The sequence below is a fragment of the Poromitra crassiceps genome (genome assembly GCF_964638095.1).
Source record: "Poromitra crassiceps genome assembly, chromosome: 3".
In the NCBI taxonomy this organism is placed as follows: Eukaryota; Metazoa; Chordata; class Actinopteri; order Beryciformes; family Melamphaidae; genus Poromitra; species Poromitra crassiceps.
Genome location: NC_139625.1, coordinates 80990285 through 81004866, shown reverse-complemented (window position 1 = coordinate 81004866; position 14582 = coordinate 80990285). Strand labels below are relative to the sequence as shown.

The 14582-nt window shown below is 41.4% G+C and overlaps 1 protein-coding gene across 1 annotated transcript; it reads left to right on the top strand.

Annotated features, from left to right (window-relative positions):
- The first annotated feature begins 112 nt into the window (after positions 1–112).
- gmfb (glia maturation factor, beta) lies at positions 113–14292 on the top strand. The gene is made up of 7 exons (XM_083633504.1): positions 113–210; positions 2656–2752; positions 4363–4412; positions 4693–4744; positions 5359–5439; positions 5588–5661; positions 10912–14292. Exons 1-7 carry the CDS (start codon positions 208–210, stop codon positions 10981–10983), a joined length of 429 nt encoding a protein of 142 aa, XP_083489630.1. The 5' UTR covers positions 113–207; the 3' UTR covers positions 10984–14292.
- The last annotated feature ends 290 nt before the right edge of the window (positions 14293–14582 follow it).

Below are 14582 nucleotides of genomic sequence, written 5' to 3'. Positions count from 1 at the left end.
GGTGCGCTTGTGTGCGATTGGGATTGGTCAAACCAGTCACAAGATGATGCATGAGGGAAGTAAAAAAAAACACGAACGCACGCGCGCACGCACACACGCACGCGCGCACACACACATACCCCTCATAACACACACTCACTGAAGAAAGCTTCCCCACCATCCACAACAGCAGCTGCAGGTTCGGGACATTTTTTTTAACTCGGCAAAATGGTAAGTTGCATGCGAGGAAACTTGTGTAACGTAACCTTTGTATTAACAGCTCTTAATAACAAAATTGAACTGGCAACGATTATCTAGAAAAAGTAAACCCAGGCTACTGTTAGCCTGCCAAGCTAGCATAAGTTCCACCCTCCAGTGTCAAGTAGCCACAATATAGACAACCTAGACGTCCGGTCTGGGTTTTTGGAGTGAAGTTCGAAGGTGAAAATAAAGATTATGTATAAGAATATCCCGTGATAAAGCTGTTAATTCTGCTAATAATAATGCTTATTCTGGTTTGTGTAGTGACACAAACCCCCATAATTATTTTTGTCTAAAGTGACATTTGACGCGCTTATTGTGAAGACTTGCTGCCAGCTTCCTGTATTCGTCTGGCTATCTGTTCATCAGTGATGTGCTACAACACGTCTGGTATGGGGAGTTGGCAGCTGGCTAACAAGCTAGCTCGCATATCAAGATTGACAGCTTTCCCTTCGTTTTGTCTGTTCGTGTCATGACAACTTCATATTGTTAAGTGTCGATGCACGCTAGGGAAATGTTGCTGTCCCATCTGTACGGCAGATCGAGACACGTCAGATGCTTTAAATGACCCTGCTAGCTAAAGTTAGCCGACTTTAATTTCCTGACTGACTGCTAGCCCAGCTGGCAAAGCTAGCTAGCTGCCTGTCAATGGATGGAGGGTAGCCCCTGTTTTGTTTCCCCCTCTGCGTCCAGATTTACACGTTGCTTTGTCCTGACCACAGAGACCACAGTCTCTTTTTAATCTGTGCATATTTTTCTCTAAAATGGGCTCAAAGAAATCCTGACTCCCACCAGCCATCTGTTCAGGAAGGTGTAATTATTGCACAATCTTCTGCATTCAAATTGGGTGACTTCTGCATTCAAATTCGTCCTTACAAAAAACTGCAGACTTTTAAGCATTGTGATGACATTATTATACAGTGAGTAATCCTGTGTGCAGGCTACAGGAACTGGTATTTGATTGTCCTGCTGGATAAAAAGGTCCAGTAGGTCAGAATGAACTCCTGCAGGATCCTGGTTTGATACATTGTGTCAGGAGGATTTTTAAATGACAAAAATATGTTTTTCTTTTAACTGGCTTGGGAATTCAGATTTTTTTTTCTATATTGCTTTCAAGTGAAGCAGTGCCTCTACAGCTGTCTTCCAAACATAACCCTCTGCAAATATCCTAAAGAACATGAAGCTAAATTAAGTATAACTTTGGCAATAGCTTAAGACAGTGGTTCCCAACCTTTTATGTCATATGTACCTCTTAAGCTGTTTTTCCATGCCGATAGTACCCCCTCACTCATGTGTGTTGATGATTCTCCTAAATTTGTTGTTTAACTTTTAGTTGAAATGCAGACAAACAAGTAAATCCATACAAAATATTTGTTTCACTGAACTGCTGGTGTTTGGGCTTGGCCTTTTTTTCCCTTTTGTCACCAGGCCCCCCAAACCTGTTTCTGGAGTGACAGCAACTGAATGTTTTTGAACCATTTATCAGCATAGCAGTTGACACTTGCCAGGGGGAATAGTTGCAGCGCGGACGTACCATTTTAACATTGGGCTTATGAAATGACTTGGAATGCCATATATATATTTAAATCATTTTGGAAGTAAATTGTAATCTCAAATCTTTCCAAGTACCCCCTGCAAGCTGCTCAAGTACCCCTAGGGGTACACGTACCCCTGGTTGGGAATCACTGGCTTAAGATGAGTACATGGTGAGATGTGGGACTGATGTGGATCTCTTTTACAAACAGAAATATTTTTAAGTGTTTCTCTGCAGGATTCTTGCACATCTTTCTTCCACAGTTTCCATGCAAGAGTTTTGGAAATGTTTGATGTGAGAAATGGATGTAAGAACTTCTTACACCCATAAACTGGAAACTGTGGAAGAAAGATGTGCAAGAATCCTGCAGAGAAACACTTGAAAATATTTCTGTTGTGAAAAGCCTAAACAAAAACATGTCCAAACTGTTTAGACAACAGATGTTCGTATGTTAATATGCTACTAGAAGGGAGGAAATTGAAGGGAACTAAAATAATCTTTATAGGTGTGGCTTAGGATGCACTTCCTGATCAGCATGCAGTTTGACTATAACACTAATGTAGAGTGTCGACTGATAAGGTGAATACTATTACTATAATAACCCCTTCTTTATGTCAGCTTTTAGTTTTAAAGCAACTTCAGAGTTTGGTTCATAAATTTAACACAAAAACAGAGTGAAAGAAGATTAAAAAAACACAAACACAGAGGAATTGTGCAGGGTTATATATAAAAAAAACATATACATGCTAATTCTAATGTAAGAAGGATATACTGTCTGTGGGACTTCACTGTTATCCAAAACAAAATAAACCTCATGACTTAAATTGGTTGTGAAATTGTGACATTTGAGTGACCACACCGTGTTTGTCCCTTTTCAACAGAGTGAATCACTTGCGGTGTGTGATGTACATGAGGATCTGGTGAAAAAGCTGAGGGAGTTCCGTTTCCGGAAGCAGACTAATAATGCGGCTATCGTCAGTAAGTATCAGCATCGCATTTAAGACACTTTGGTGCTTGCATGTTTATAGATGATCATTATGCATTCTAGATCAAGTACCAATAGCCAGGGCAAGGTGTTGCAGTGAGTAGGGAAAGCCCCGTTAAAACTGACCAGCTTCTACCATGATGGTCAAGTATTGCATTTCGCTATTATTTAAAGCTGTCACGTTGAATTTGTATGCGTGTTTGTCATCTTTGGCATGCAGCAGTTTGCATATTAATTAGGTTAACTTGTAAATAATAAGTTGGAAGTTTAGAAAAGTACGCTTGTGACGAGGATCACTGTTTTGAGTCTCTTAATCCAGATGAGGGAGTGAACTTGCAAACACCCAATACTTTGTTGCTTTTTAGGAAAAGTTCTTAAAGCCTTCCTCCAGTCAGTTTTGTCATTTTTAAGATATTTCATGTGTAGCTGTGTTTGTCCTGCTCTGCTGATTAGCCAAAGTGTTTGCCACTGTATTTTGTTGACAAATAACTAGGGGTGTCACAATATATCGTCCCACGAAATTTCGCGATAGTAAAACGTCACGATATGTATCGTTGAGATGAAATCTCATATCGCAAAAGAATTAAAAAAAAAAAAAAAAAAAAAAAAATAGACTAAGAAACGTCTTTGTTTGTTGAAGTTCAATGTGTGGAAAGTAGTTCAGTTGAACAAGTCTCTGAAGAGACACATGAGAAGTTATACAGGAGAGAAACCATTCAATTGAGTTTCTGGCAAAACTGTTTACTTGACAGGAAAAACTGAAGATGCATAAAAAATAGATTAAGAAAAGTCTTGTTGTTTGAGTTTGAAGAAAAACTGAAGATGCATAATGAGAATTTATACTGCTGAGAAACCTTTTAGTTCAAAGTAAATCTAAGTGACGGTGTAACTCATTCTATTTCAAGATAAGCCTTATCTCCAATCTCATGTTTTTTCTAGTTGTTATTGTAATAACAATTTCTCACAACAGCATGTTTTGTATTTGTGCATTTCAAATAAAATACTACTTTTCCAGTCATATATTGTCATTATTCAAGTTTAAAAAAATATTGTTAAAATCGTATCGTATCGTATCGTTATCGTGAACCCAGTATCGTGATACGTATCGTATCGTGAACTGAGTGTATCGTGACACCCCTACAAATAACCTTATTTGTGGCATCAAAGTCTTACAATATAGCTTGTGGTAAAACCAGGTGCTGACATCAGACATTATGAGAAGCGTGTTTGCGCTTTGGCGGCAATTTACAACAGAAGACAAAATGATCACATGCTGAATGTGAATGCATGGCACATATAAATACAATATTTTTTGTCATTCACTGCATTTCAGGCAGTCTTTGTGATGTGTTTATTGCGCATGTTCATATCGCGATGATGATGAAAATGCGATTTATCGTGCAACCCTACAAAATATGCCCCGCCCCTCCCAGAAATGTAAAAATAAAATGTTCCATGGGCTGACATTTGTCTCATAGGACACACTAAAGTCAATTATTCATGACTAATTGAACTACATAAACTCTACAAAATTTCCATGGCAACTGGTTCTGTTTTAGAGATGATTTTACATAAAATGTGTTTTTTCTCTTTTCCCTTTCAGTGAAGATTGATGTAGAGACACAGCTTGTAATCCTTGATGAAGAACATGAGGTAATGTATCTATTTTTCTGTTACTAAATTGTTGTATAGTCGTTGTTAGTTGTTAGTTCTCAGTGGGCTTGCAAGTTCATGCAAATTTATAGTGCATACTTTAGAATTTGGGATGAACAGCACATTAGGGGTTAAAAGGAAACATTTCAACTTTGTGTTATTAAAAGTATTTTGGTTTTGCCACTCGTCAGCTGTTGGATGTTAATGGATAATATATTGTAGATAAAGTGTAACTAGCACCTCACTGTAACTGTTCACTAAATGTCCTCTCCTGTTTCAGGATATCTCTCCTGATATGCTAAAGGAGGAACTGCCTGAAAGACAGCCAAGATATCCTTTGATTGGGAAAAAAGACATGCGTCTTTACCAGTATTTAAAGGACAAATCTACCCCACCTGCTTGTAGGTTCCTAAGCAGCTCGGGAGCACGGTGGTGCAGTGGTAGCGCTGTCGCCTCACAGCAAGAAGGTCCTGGGTTCGATTCCCACCTGGGATGCTGTGGGCGCTGAGAGTGGGTCCCCATCCCCATATCCTCAATGCCTTTACTGGCCAGGTGGGCTCGTCAAAAAGGGCCTTTCTGTGTGGAGTTTGCATGTTCTCCCCGTGCTCCCCTGGGCTTTCCTCCAGATAGGAACCCCCCAATAAAAACATGCCAAAGAAAGAAAAAATATCAACCCTCTTACACTGATATTGTATCAAATCAATCTGTGATGTTCAATTAAGAGTTCAATTAAGAGTTATTTTGTGATGACACGTTGTAATTCCCTCATCCTTCCTCATCCACTTCTACTTCAGTGAATGATTTCCTACATTTCCCAGAACACCAATTAACAGTTTTGTTGAGTGAGAAGGTGGGCTGTTTTAGTGTATTCCTCGCATCGTTGCCATGGTATTTTGTAATGAGTCCAAATGTGAAACATGGGAATTGTCCTTAGCCCCAGGAACATTTGTCGTCTACAGTTACAAGTACGAACATGATGATGGACGTGTTTCTTATCCCCTCTGCTTCATCTTCTCCAGCCCACAAGGTAAGAACATCTCTGGAAGTATGTGTGCAATACATGATTTCTAATCACAAGTTGCAATATTATGTGCAAACCGGACCAGCACATGATGTACGCGTATTTGTATTGTATGTATTGTATTGTATTGTATTGATGTATTTGTATTTGTTAGGGTGCAAACCGGAGCTGCAAATGATGTATGCAGGAAGCAAGAACAAACTGGTGCAAACTGTCGAACTGACCAAGGTTAGTGAGCCATCTTCACATCTGATAAAGGAACAGTTCACCCAAAAATGAATTGTCATCATCTACTCACCCTCATGCCAGTTTAAACATCGGTGAAGTTTGTCCATAGCCAGCACAACTCAAGAGAAAGCCAGTCACCATTGACTTCATCTGTACTGTACTGAACTGGCAACCTCCCCGTGGGTTCTATCTATGGGCAAACCTCACCTGTGTTTCAACTGCTGTGAGGGTGAGTAGATGACAGAATTTTCCTTTTTGAGTGAACTGTTCCTTTAATGCCAAGTTGCCTACAGCAAATACAACATTGTAACCACCAGCCAGATTAACACCCCCAGGAGCCCCTGGGCACTGAAGCTCCCAGGGGCCCCCCTACCCATCCCGACCCCCACCAGAGGGTGCTGCAGCACAGCACCACAAGCACCCCCACTTCCCGCACCCCTGGTCACCACTTGCCCACAGGCATCCAATGACACTCAATCATGAGACTGAGGGGCTCTATCTTCCCAAAAGCGCTAATTTAGCGTTTGCGCTCGTTTAACGCCGTGCCCAATGCAAATCGGGGGCGGACACAAGCGCATGCCTGTGATAATTGTACTGGGCATTGGCTGCCCCATGCCAAAGCAGGCGTTGCGATAGATGGCATTACCCTATCGTCAGCAGCGCGCAATTACTTTGCGCTAAGAGCTTTGAAAAGGACCTCTTACGCGCAAATACCTCTCTGCGCTGGGTGTGCTGCACGGAGATTACGGCTGCGCTCCCAGCGCAGAGAGGTATTTGCGCAGTGGAAAGTGGAATTCCTTTAGGATATGTCATTACGCACAGCCTTGCCACGCCAAGACATCAAATTATACTGCTAAAATTGGGTATTAGCAGATAATTCAGTGAGGCAATCAACTATAACTCACTGAGAAACTTTTATCACATCGCAAAGAGGTAAATTAATTGAGAAAACGTGTTGGACAATGGACATAGGCTATTTGCCTTCATAACCCGGAGCGTCGTTGGCACCACAGACGATCTGTCAATAAGCTCCCTCTGCCCTCGCACGAGTGACTACACTCTATTACACACGGAGAGAATTACAGCATATTGCATTCCTCGCGCAAACAGCCATTGCAAGACGGGAATCTGATTGGTTTTGATTGACGTAATGCCCAGCCTTGCCTGGCCACGCTTGTGAATAATTCTGGTAGTTAAGACCGGCCAAATCCCGTTTGCGCAGGCATTTTGGGGCGCAGATGATTTTGGCACTGCTCTAATTTGCGCTTGCGACACGTGCCGTGAACCTTTCCGCATCCCGGCCGAGAATTGCATCCCCAACATATTTCGGGGCTCTTTCAAGAAATCAGGGAGGTCACGTCTACCAGACAATTATATCACTTTTAAACAGTTACGTGTCTGTATAAATCATGGGGATGCTTTTTTTTGCTGCTCGGCGGGGGAGCAAAACTCGGCAGAACACCTGGCGGACGGCGCAAGGCGGAATGCTATCTTCCGTGCCTTAAGGCACGCGCAAACAGGTGCACCAGCGCTATTAGGGGATATCGCCTGTTGGAAGATAGAGCCCTTAATCTTCTTGGAAACAATTTTTATTTTGTCCTGATTGGTCTTAGATTTGTGTCATAGTTCTGTGGAGCCCGACGGGAAAAATAAATAAATTTGGAGGGCCCCTTCATACTGAGGGGGCCTGGGCACCTGCCCAGGTTGCCCATATGGTAGATCTGGCCTTGATTGTAACTGAGCTTTCTAACAATTGCCAGATAACTTGTCAAAATCAAATAAATTGTCCTGAATGGATTGAAAATGTAATAGAACCTATAGATAATAGAATCAAATGTATTATTTAGATATTTAGATATTTAGTTATTTAGATCAATGTTACGCCCCACCCGTAGTCTGCCTTATGGGGCGAACAACACTCCACCATTGCCTCAAAAATAACACTCTACCAACACATTAAAATACCCAACCATGGGTTTTATTAACATACAAAACATACAAAAACCACCAAGACACAAAATCCAGGAAATCAAACTACTGCCAACAGACAACAACAACACTCATTAAAATCTCAGGCTGAGAGGCAGCAAGGCCAGCAGTCCACAGCAGAAGGCTCTGCCTGGAACAGCCTGGAGCATTTATCCACTTCTCTCCTGGGCCAGGTGAACCATCCAGATCCATGGAGTCACATTCTGTTTGTGTCTTGCAGAACAAAACCCAATGTTAGTTGATGTGACTGGATGGTTTTAACCAGGTTAGGGCCGGCGCACCTCATTGAGAACTGCTTAGCTGCATGCACACCTGGGCGGAGCTGTAGAGACAGGAGAGGAACAGGGAAAAGCACCACAAGGGACACATACAGCTGTAACCATCAATAGACACTTTTCACAGCAGCCATTTTGACATGTCAAAGCGGGGTAAACACAGATGTAACCAATAACATTATTAATGATGGTTCCATTCCATTTAGGAGTTCCAGTGCCAGGTGCCCTCATTATTAAAGTTATAATCCATAAGATTTCAGTTGAATTCTCTTATGTGACATCTATGTCAATGATTGGTAATTGCAGGTGAGATCCAAAAAGTATTGCATATTATGTGACATGAGTCAGTTGTTACTGTTAGGCCATAGTAACCACCTGTAATGCTGGGAGAGACCAGAGTCAGTTGTTACTGTTAGGCCATAGTAACCACCTGTAATGCTGGGAGAGACCAGAGTCAGTTGTTACTGTTAGGCCATAGTAACCACCTGTAATGCTGGGAGAGACCAGAGTCAGTTGTTACTGTTAGGCCATAGTAACCACCTGTAATGCTGGGAGAGACCAGAGTCAGTTGTTACTGTTAGGCCATAGTAACCACCTGTAATGCTGGGAGAGACCAGAGTCAGTTGTTACTGTTAGGCCATAGTAAGCACCTGTAATGCTGGGAGAGACCAGAGTCAGTTGTTACTGTTAGGCCATAGTAAGCAGTGCACCTGTAATGCTGGGAGAGACCAGAGAAAAGTAGCTTGTTCTCCTACTTCACACAAGAGTTGTCAGGAACCTACAGTAACCTGAAGAGCGAGTCTATTACGTTAGCTCCGCCCACCCTGTGAACCTACAGTAACCTGAAGAGCGAGTCTATTACGTTAGCTCCGCTAGTTAATTATAGACCTTATTCGATTGACGTCACTCACGTACTGGCACGCCCACCGCCGCCATGTTCTCGACATAACGCAGCAGCTCTCAAGTGACAGCCTATGTAAGAGCAGCGTTTATAGGAAGCCAGCCGCCGTTAGCGTTACCTGTATCGTTCCAATTGTGTTCGGATGGTGACCTGCAGCAATAAAGTCCCCGTGGTTTGTTTCTATCCCTACCGTCCACAGACGTGAAGGGAGCGAGACGGAGGATACGTCAGCAGCACAGGAGATGTGTGGATAGTTAGGAGAGACAGGTGAAACTTTCTGACAGCTCCTCACAGCAAAGTCTGTTCACCTCGTTTTTTCTTTAGTTTATTATTACAGGCATTAACGGCAGCATAACTGTGGGGTTTTTATTGCTGTCATCACTATCGCTATTTTGTAATGGAACAGAAATGACAATAAGGCCGTTACTATAGTTGTCAGCTGCAGGACGGTATGTCAACAATATGGCGCTGTCCGGGGTTAGCGAATAAGGTCTAAGGCTTCCATCAGTGGAAGTGGCTCAATCACCATTGTGTCAACTCACTATCAGATAGATAGTGACTTAACGGACATTACTTACATGAATATCCTTGAGATTATAACTTTAATGTTATTGGTAACACGTTAGCTAATAGCTGCTGTGAAAAGGGTCTATTGTGACGAGCCTCCCACTCTCCTCCGCTGGCTGGGGTCGTTAAGGCTGATTGAGTGCACCTGGGCCTGGTGTGCTCCCTGAGCTTTGAAAACCAGACTATTCAGTGTCTTTGATGCGTCGAAATGGCTGCTGTGAAAAGGGTCTATTACTTTAACTGTATTTTTTTTACTTCATAAAGGGTGTAACATTTTAATTGATGTAATAAGTGAGTTACTGTATTATTAGTCAGTATTATATAATCAGTTACAAAATATGTTACGCCTCTTTGTAAGTAATAATTAGTTCATGGATATTGTGGTGCAATTTATTACATACATACAATTTTTCACCCATTTAGAGGGATATTTTGATTTGTATTTCATTTTAAAGGGGCCATATTATGCATTTCTTAATTTTGTATCATATATATGTTGTTACAATCTTGGATGGTCATATTAAACATGGGCTAAGCTTCAAATAAATATGTGAAAGTGTTTTAATGTTACCCCCATGAACCCCCCCTCCCGCCCATGAACTCTCATAGACGAGATGACATGGATTTATGCCAATTTTGTGCGAGAACCATAGTTTTGGTGACGTCAGGTAGGACTTGTTACCCTGGCAACAAAGCGTTGCCGCCGCCGGCGCGCAGCGCGCGCATGCCCTAGCCAGCCTCCACCCTTCCCTGTGTTGACATTTCTCCAGTACACTGCCGACCGACACGACAGTAGCGCTGCTAATTTCCACTCGTCTCGGCCGTATCTGCCTTTCACTTTCACACAAAACAAGGAGACGACTTGGAAGTGAGCCAGGATGTAGGACCGAAGTGGTAAGTTCTGAAAATATGTGTCTCATTCCAGCATCGGTTGTACCTAGCAGCTAGGAAGCGCTAACGTTACCACCGGCTGGGTAACGTTAGCACTTGCTATTAGCCTTGCAGCACAGCTGCCTTTCATAGACATGAACAACCGATGAATGACGAAGGCACACATTTTCAGAACTTGTAACGTTAGTCCAACTTGCTGACATCTCCAAGTCCTCATTTTGGTTTGGTCCGTGTAGCCTTTGCTAGGAGAGGCACACTATAGTCACAAGCATTTGGGAAGTTATGGTTAGCTCGTTCCGCTGCCAAACACAAAAACTCCTCGCGCTGCCCTCCTACCTCCTGGAGTATTTTCCGGAGGGTGGGGGTTCAAAGACAGGACCTAAAACAGAGCGTTTCATATAGAGGCTGAACTGAAGGGGGCAGTGAGAGCCAGTACAAGATAAATGAGTTTTTTCAACTATGAATGATGCAATAAGTTACTCTACTGGAGGCCAACAATAAAATAATAATACATTATATTAGCAAAATATGGGCCCTTTAATAACATTTCATAACTTGCAACCACTCTTCCCTTACTGTATTAATAGAAAGCTCTGGTGCTGTTCTGCTCCGTCTTGTTTGTGCCAGGTGTTTGAGATCAGGGCCACAGAGGACCTAACAGAGGAGTGGCTTAGAGAGAAACTTGGCTTCTTCGGCTAAGGGGCTGTCTCCTCCGGTGGACCGGGATCAAGATTGCACAGCTCGTGTCGTCTCTTGGGGAGAACACACCACACTTCATGTTTCCTCCTTCTCTGTACCAGACCTGCCTCAAATAGTTTTTTTACAGTTTCGATAAGGAGTGTCGAAAGGAGAGTCAAACTACAATTTCTTCGCTTGGAGAGAGAGTTTGAGAGTTTGAAAAGATGATTCAGACTGCAAATTCCCTATAAGTCATTAGACTGAGCTCCTTTAAGCACAGACTGACCACAACACTCATTAACACTCTGAGGAAAGACCTCAGTCGCCAAAACGCATCAGTTTGGTTTCATAAATACTTTGTTTTAAGGAAGTGGCAGTCTGAGTCATCTGTTCGAGCACTTTCTGTTCGAGCACCAGAGTTCAGACACAGGAATGTGTTTGAAAGTCAAACTTTTCTGTGATTGACATCTGACCTGACAGTATCTTGAGTTGTTCTGTTCAGTTAAACCCTGCCCACCTGGGAGCCCAGAGGAAGTTAAAAAGAATGCTAAGAATTATTTGAAAATGCTATTTGACGCAGGTCTGCGTTTAGTACCTCCCATACAATCTCTCCACGTGCCAGTTTAGTGTCTGTATTGAATAACACTCCCATAACGATTGAAGTGGACAGAAAGCTACAGTACTTATTCTCCACCTCTCCTAAGCATGTGCATTCAGGAGAAGTCATCATTTGTAAGAACAGTTTCTCTTAATGTTTCCTTGAGTAGTTTACACACACGCACGCACACACTGTTTTTTGCAACTGTAAACCTCAATTTAATTTTGTCTATTTTAATTTGTCACCTAGTCAAATGGGTTATTTTTTAGGGGAGTTGTACTTTGAGGTATTTTAGATTTTTATTTAGTTATCGCTGGTAGTATCTAGGGTTATGTAAAAACACTTTCTAGCATTAATTTTGGTTAATAATGCACTTCCTGCTGGACCACCCGAACAATCAGCTACAATTCAAAGATCGCTGCGGATTTCTATTTTTAGTCGATTTCTCTATCGGTATTCATTTAATCATTTATATTTCAGTTGATAAAAACAAAATGAATCTCTCCTGTCTGCAGAGGACACAAAAACAACACTAAGACCATCTGACAAGTGGCACTTCTGAGACTTGTACTGATATCTCCTGCGCACATGAACAAGTCTTCTATTATACTGAATAGTCATGGAAGTCTATACAAGTGAGTAGTGCTTTCCAGAGTTAACACTGTAGATAATGCCCTTGTTAGACAGTCACCAAATTCAATTTTTTTTATTTAGAGGAGAAACCGCAGCGAGGTGAAGCTCTTCTACCTGTGACCTGCATGATATATGCTCTTCTGTCTTCCCCTGAAAATATTGCCACTCAAACATTCCTGAAAGCTTCCGTTTTCGACACAGAACTTATTACTTAAGAAACCTCTTGTAGGAACCATGAGGGTCTTGAACACACCTGTGTCTGTAGGAAGCGTGACAGTGTTGAACACACTGACTGCACAGTGTTCTACAGAAGCGGGTTACTGGATTGGAGGGATTGTTGGCTCTTATCGTGCATTGTAGCTATTAACTGTTATTCATGTTGAAATGAATGTTGGGCTCAATTCTGATGTCAAGTCACTTTGATTGCTTAGTGGTGGCCGTCACTTATCCAAATGCCAGTTGTGCTTAATATTTAGACGTGGTAGAAAAAAAGACAGCAGCCGGGTCACTTTTTTTATATATTTTTTTCTCGTTTTTTTATAGAACAGAACACAATCAAAACAAAACAAACAGGCTCAGACACAGGAAAATGGAAAAAAAGAAAATAACACAAAAATCACCAACATTCAATATTGCAACACGGTGCTACCAGCCACATAAGATGCTTATGCACTTGTAAGGGATATACATGGGATGTATAAGAAGTATATGTGCAAGTAAACAGAATTAAGACTTTTCTTTTTATCTCTAATGTCTGAGTTTCTCTTTGTTTCTTTCAAAATCTAAGTATAATCCTGCTTCTATGGTATAATGCAGGGGTTCTCAACCTTTTATAACTTTAGGCCCACTTCTGATTAAAACAGTTCCGAGGGCCACCTTCCCAGATAAATGAAAGACAGAGGGAAAAAAGTAATTGAAATTATGCATTTTAATTGGAAGTTTTTGATCTATATAATTCTTGAGCACATTTAGATATAAAAATAAATAACTAGCTGTCAGCACACTTTTTTATTTTATTTTTATTCATATATTTGGCAATACCACTGCCTCCGTGGCCCACTACAAGGTGCTTTGAGGCCCACCAGTGGGCCACGGCCCAGTGGTTGAGAATAGCTGGTATAATGGAGATAAAAGAAACAGTTTGCCTGAGATCTGCCTCAAATACATGTACACACAATCCCCACCATCTCATGTAAATCATGCGTCAATGTCAAATCTTACATAGACATTGATAAATGTATGTCATGACAGGGCTCGGTCTAACTAAAACAATGGAAGATAACTATACCTCTTGCGGTCTACTGATGGATTAGATTTATAACCATGTCAACCTATTAGCCAGTGTGACACTGCTGTAGCAGGAAAAAACTCACAACTCCAACCTGGGTGACTCATGTTGATGATTTCCATGTTCTTACTTGAACTGAAGGTGCACACTGTCCTTTATAGATGAGGCCCTTTTTAATCCCACAGTTTCTAAATTGCATGGACATTCAAGGCTGTTTGTTGACTTTTTTAACATAGGTTTTGTTATGACAGAAGCAATCTAGTCTAACTCTGAAACAGTCTTTGTATTTCATTTAAAATATGCAATGTGCTGGTTTCAATGTGAACACAAACTTGATCAGCTGGCCTCGTCTTTTTTAAGATGGAATTTCTTGAAACCTCTCTTAAATGTGGCAAGCTAATGTAAAAACAGAGTGCATGCTTTAGTGTGTTCATGTCTGAACAGTTTGCAGAAATTATCCCAACAGTAATTTAATCAATTTGAAATATTTCTAATGTTGGCGTTTATACACTCTGATCATCCATCAGAAACAAATTATGAAATATTTCCACAATAGATTCTACCAGGTCCATGTGGATGAGATTATGCTACAAACATAGCTCTCCTGTGTGGTGAATCTATTTGGCCTTTTGGAGTCTTTTTTTACTTTATCCTGCATCATTAGGCTACTATTCCTTCTCCCCTTCCTTTTCAATAAACCCACACTCTAAACATGTAACATAACTGCCTCATGGCATCAGTGAAACTTGTGTGAAATATTTGTATTTTCCCATACTTTATACAATGTCTAATAAATGTCCCAATAAAATGATACTGTTTAGCCTTCTGTTTTATGGTGATTGGTGACTGCTGTTCACATTATGTAGCCCCACCCACTTGACCCATTTGTGTTATGACTTCCTGTGTCTCTCAAGCCAGACTGTCTCAGAGCCATGTTATTTTTCGAAACCCACAATTTTGGGGGGTTTCCTTTTTTCTTTTATCCTAGTCCGAGCAGATGCCCTCCTCTCTCACCACAAGAAGAGAGGCATCTTACCACGGAGTCATTACACCAAAGAACAAGTTGCCATGCCATATAATTAGTTTCCATGCCATTTCATC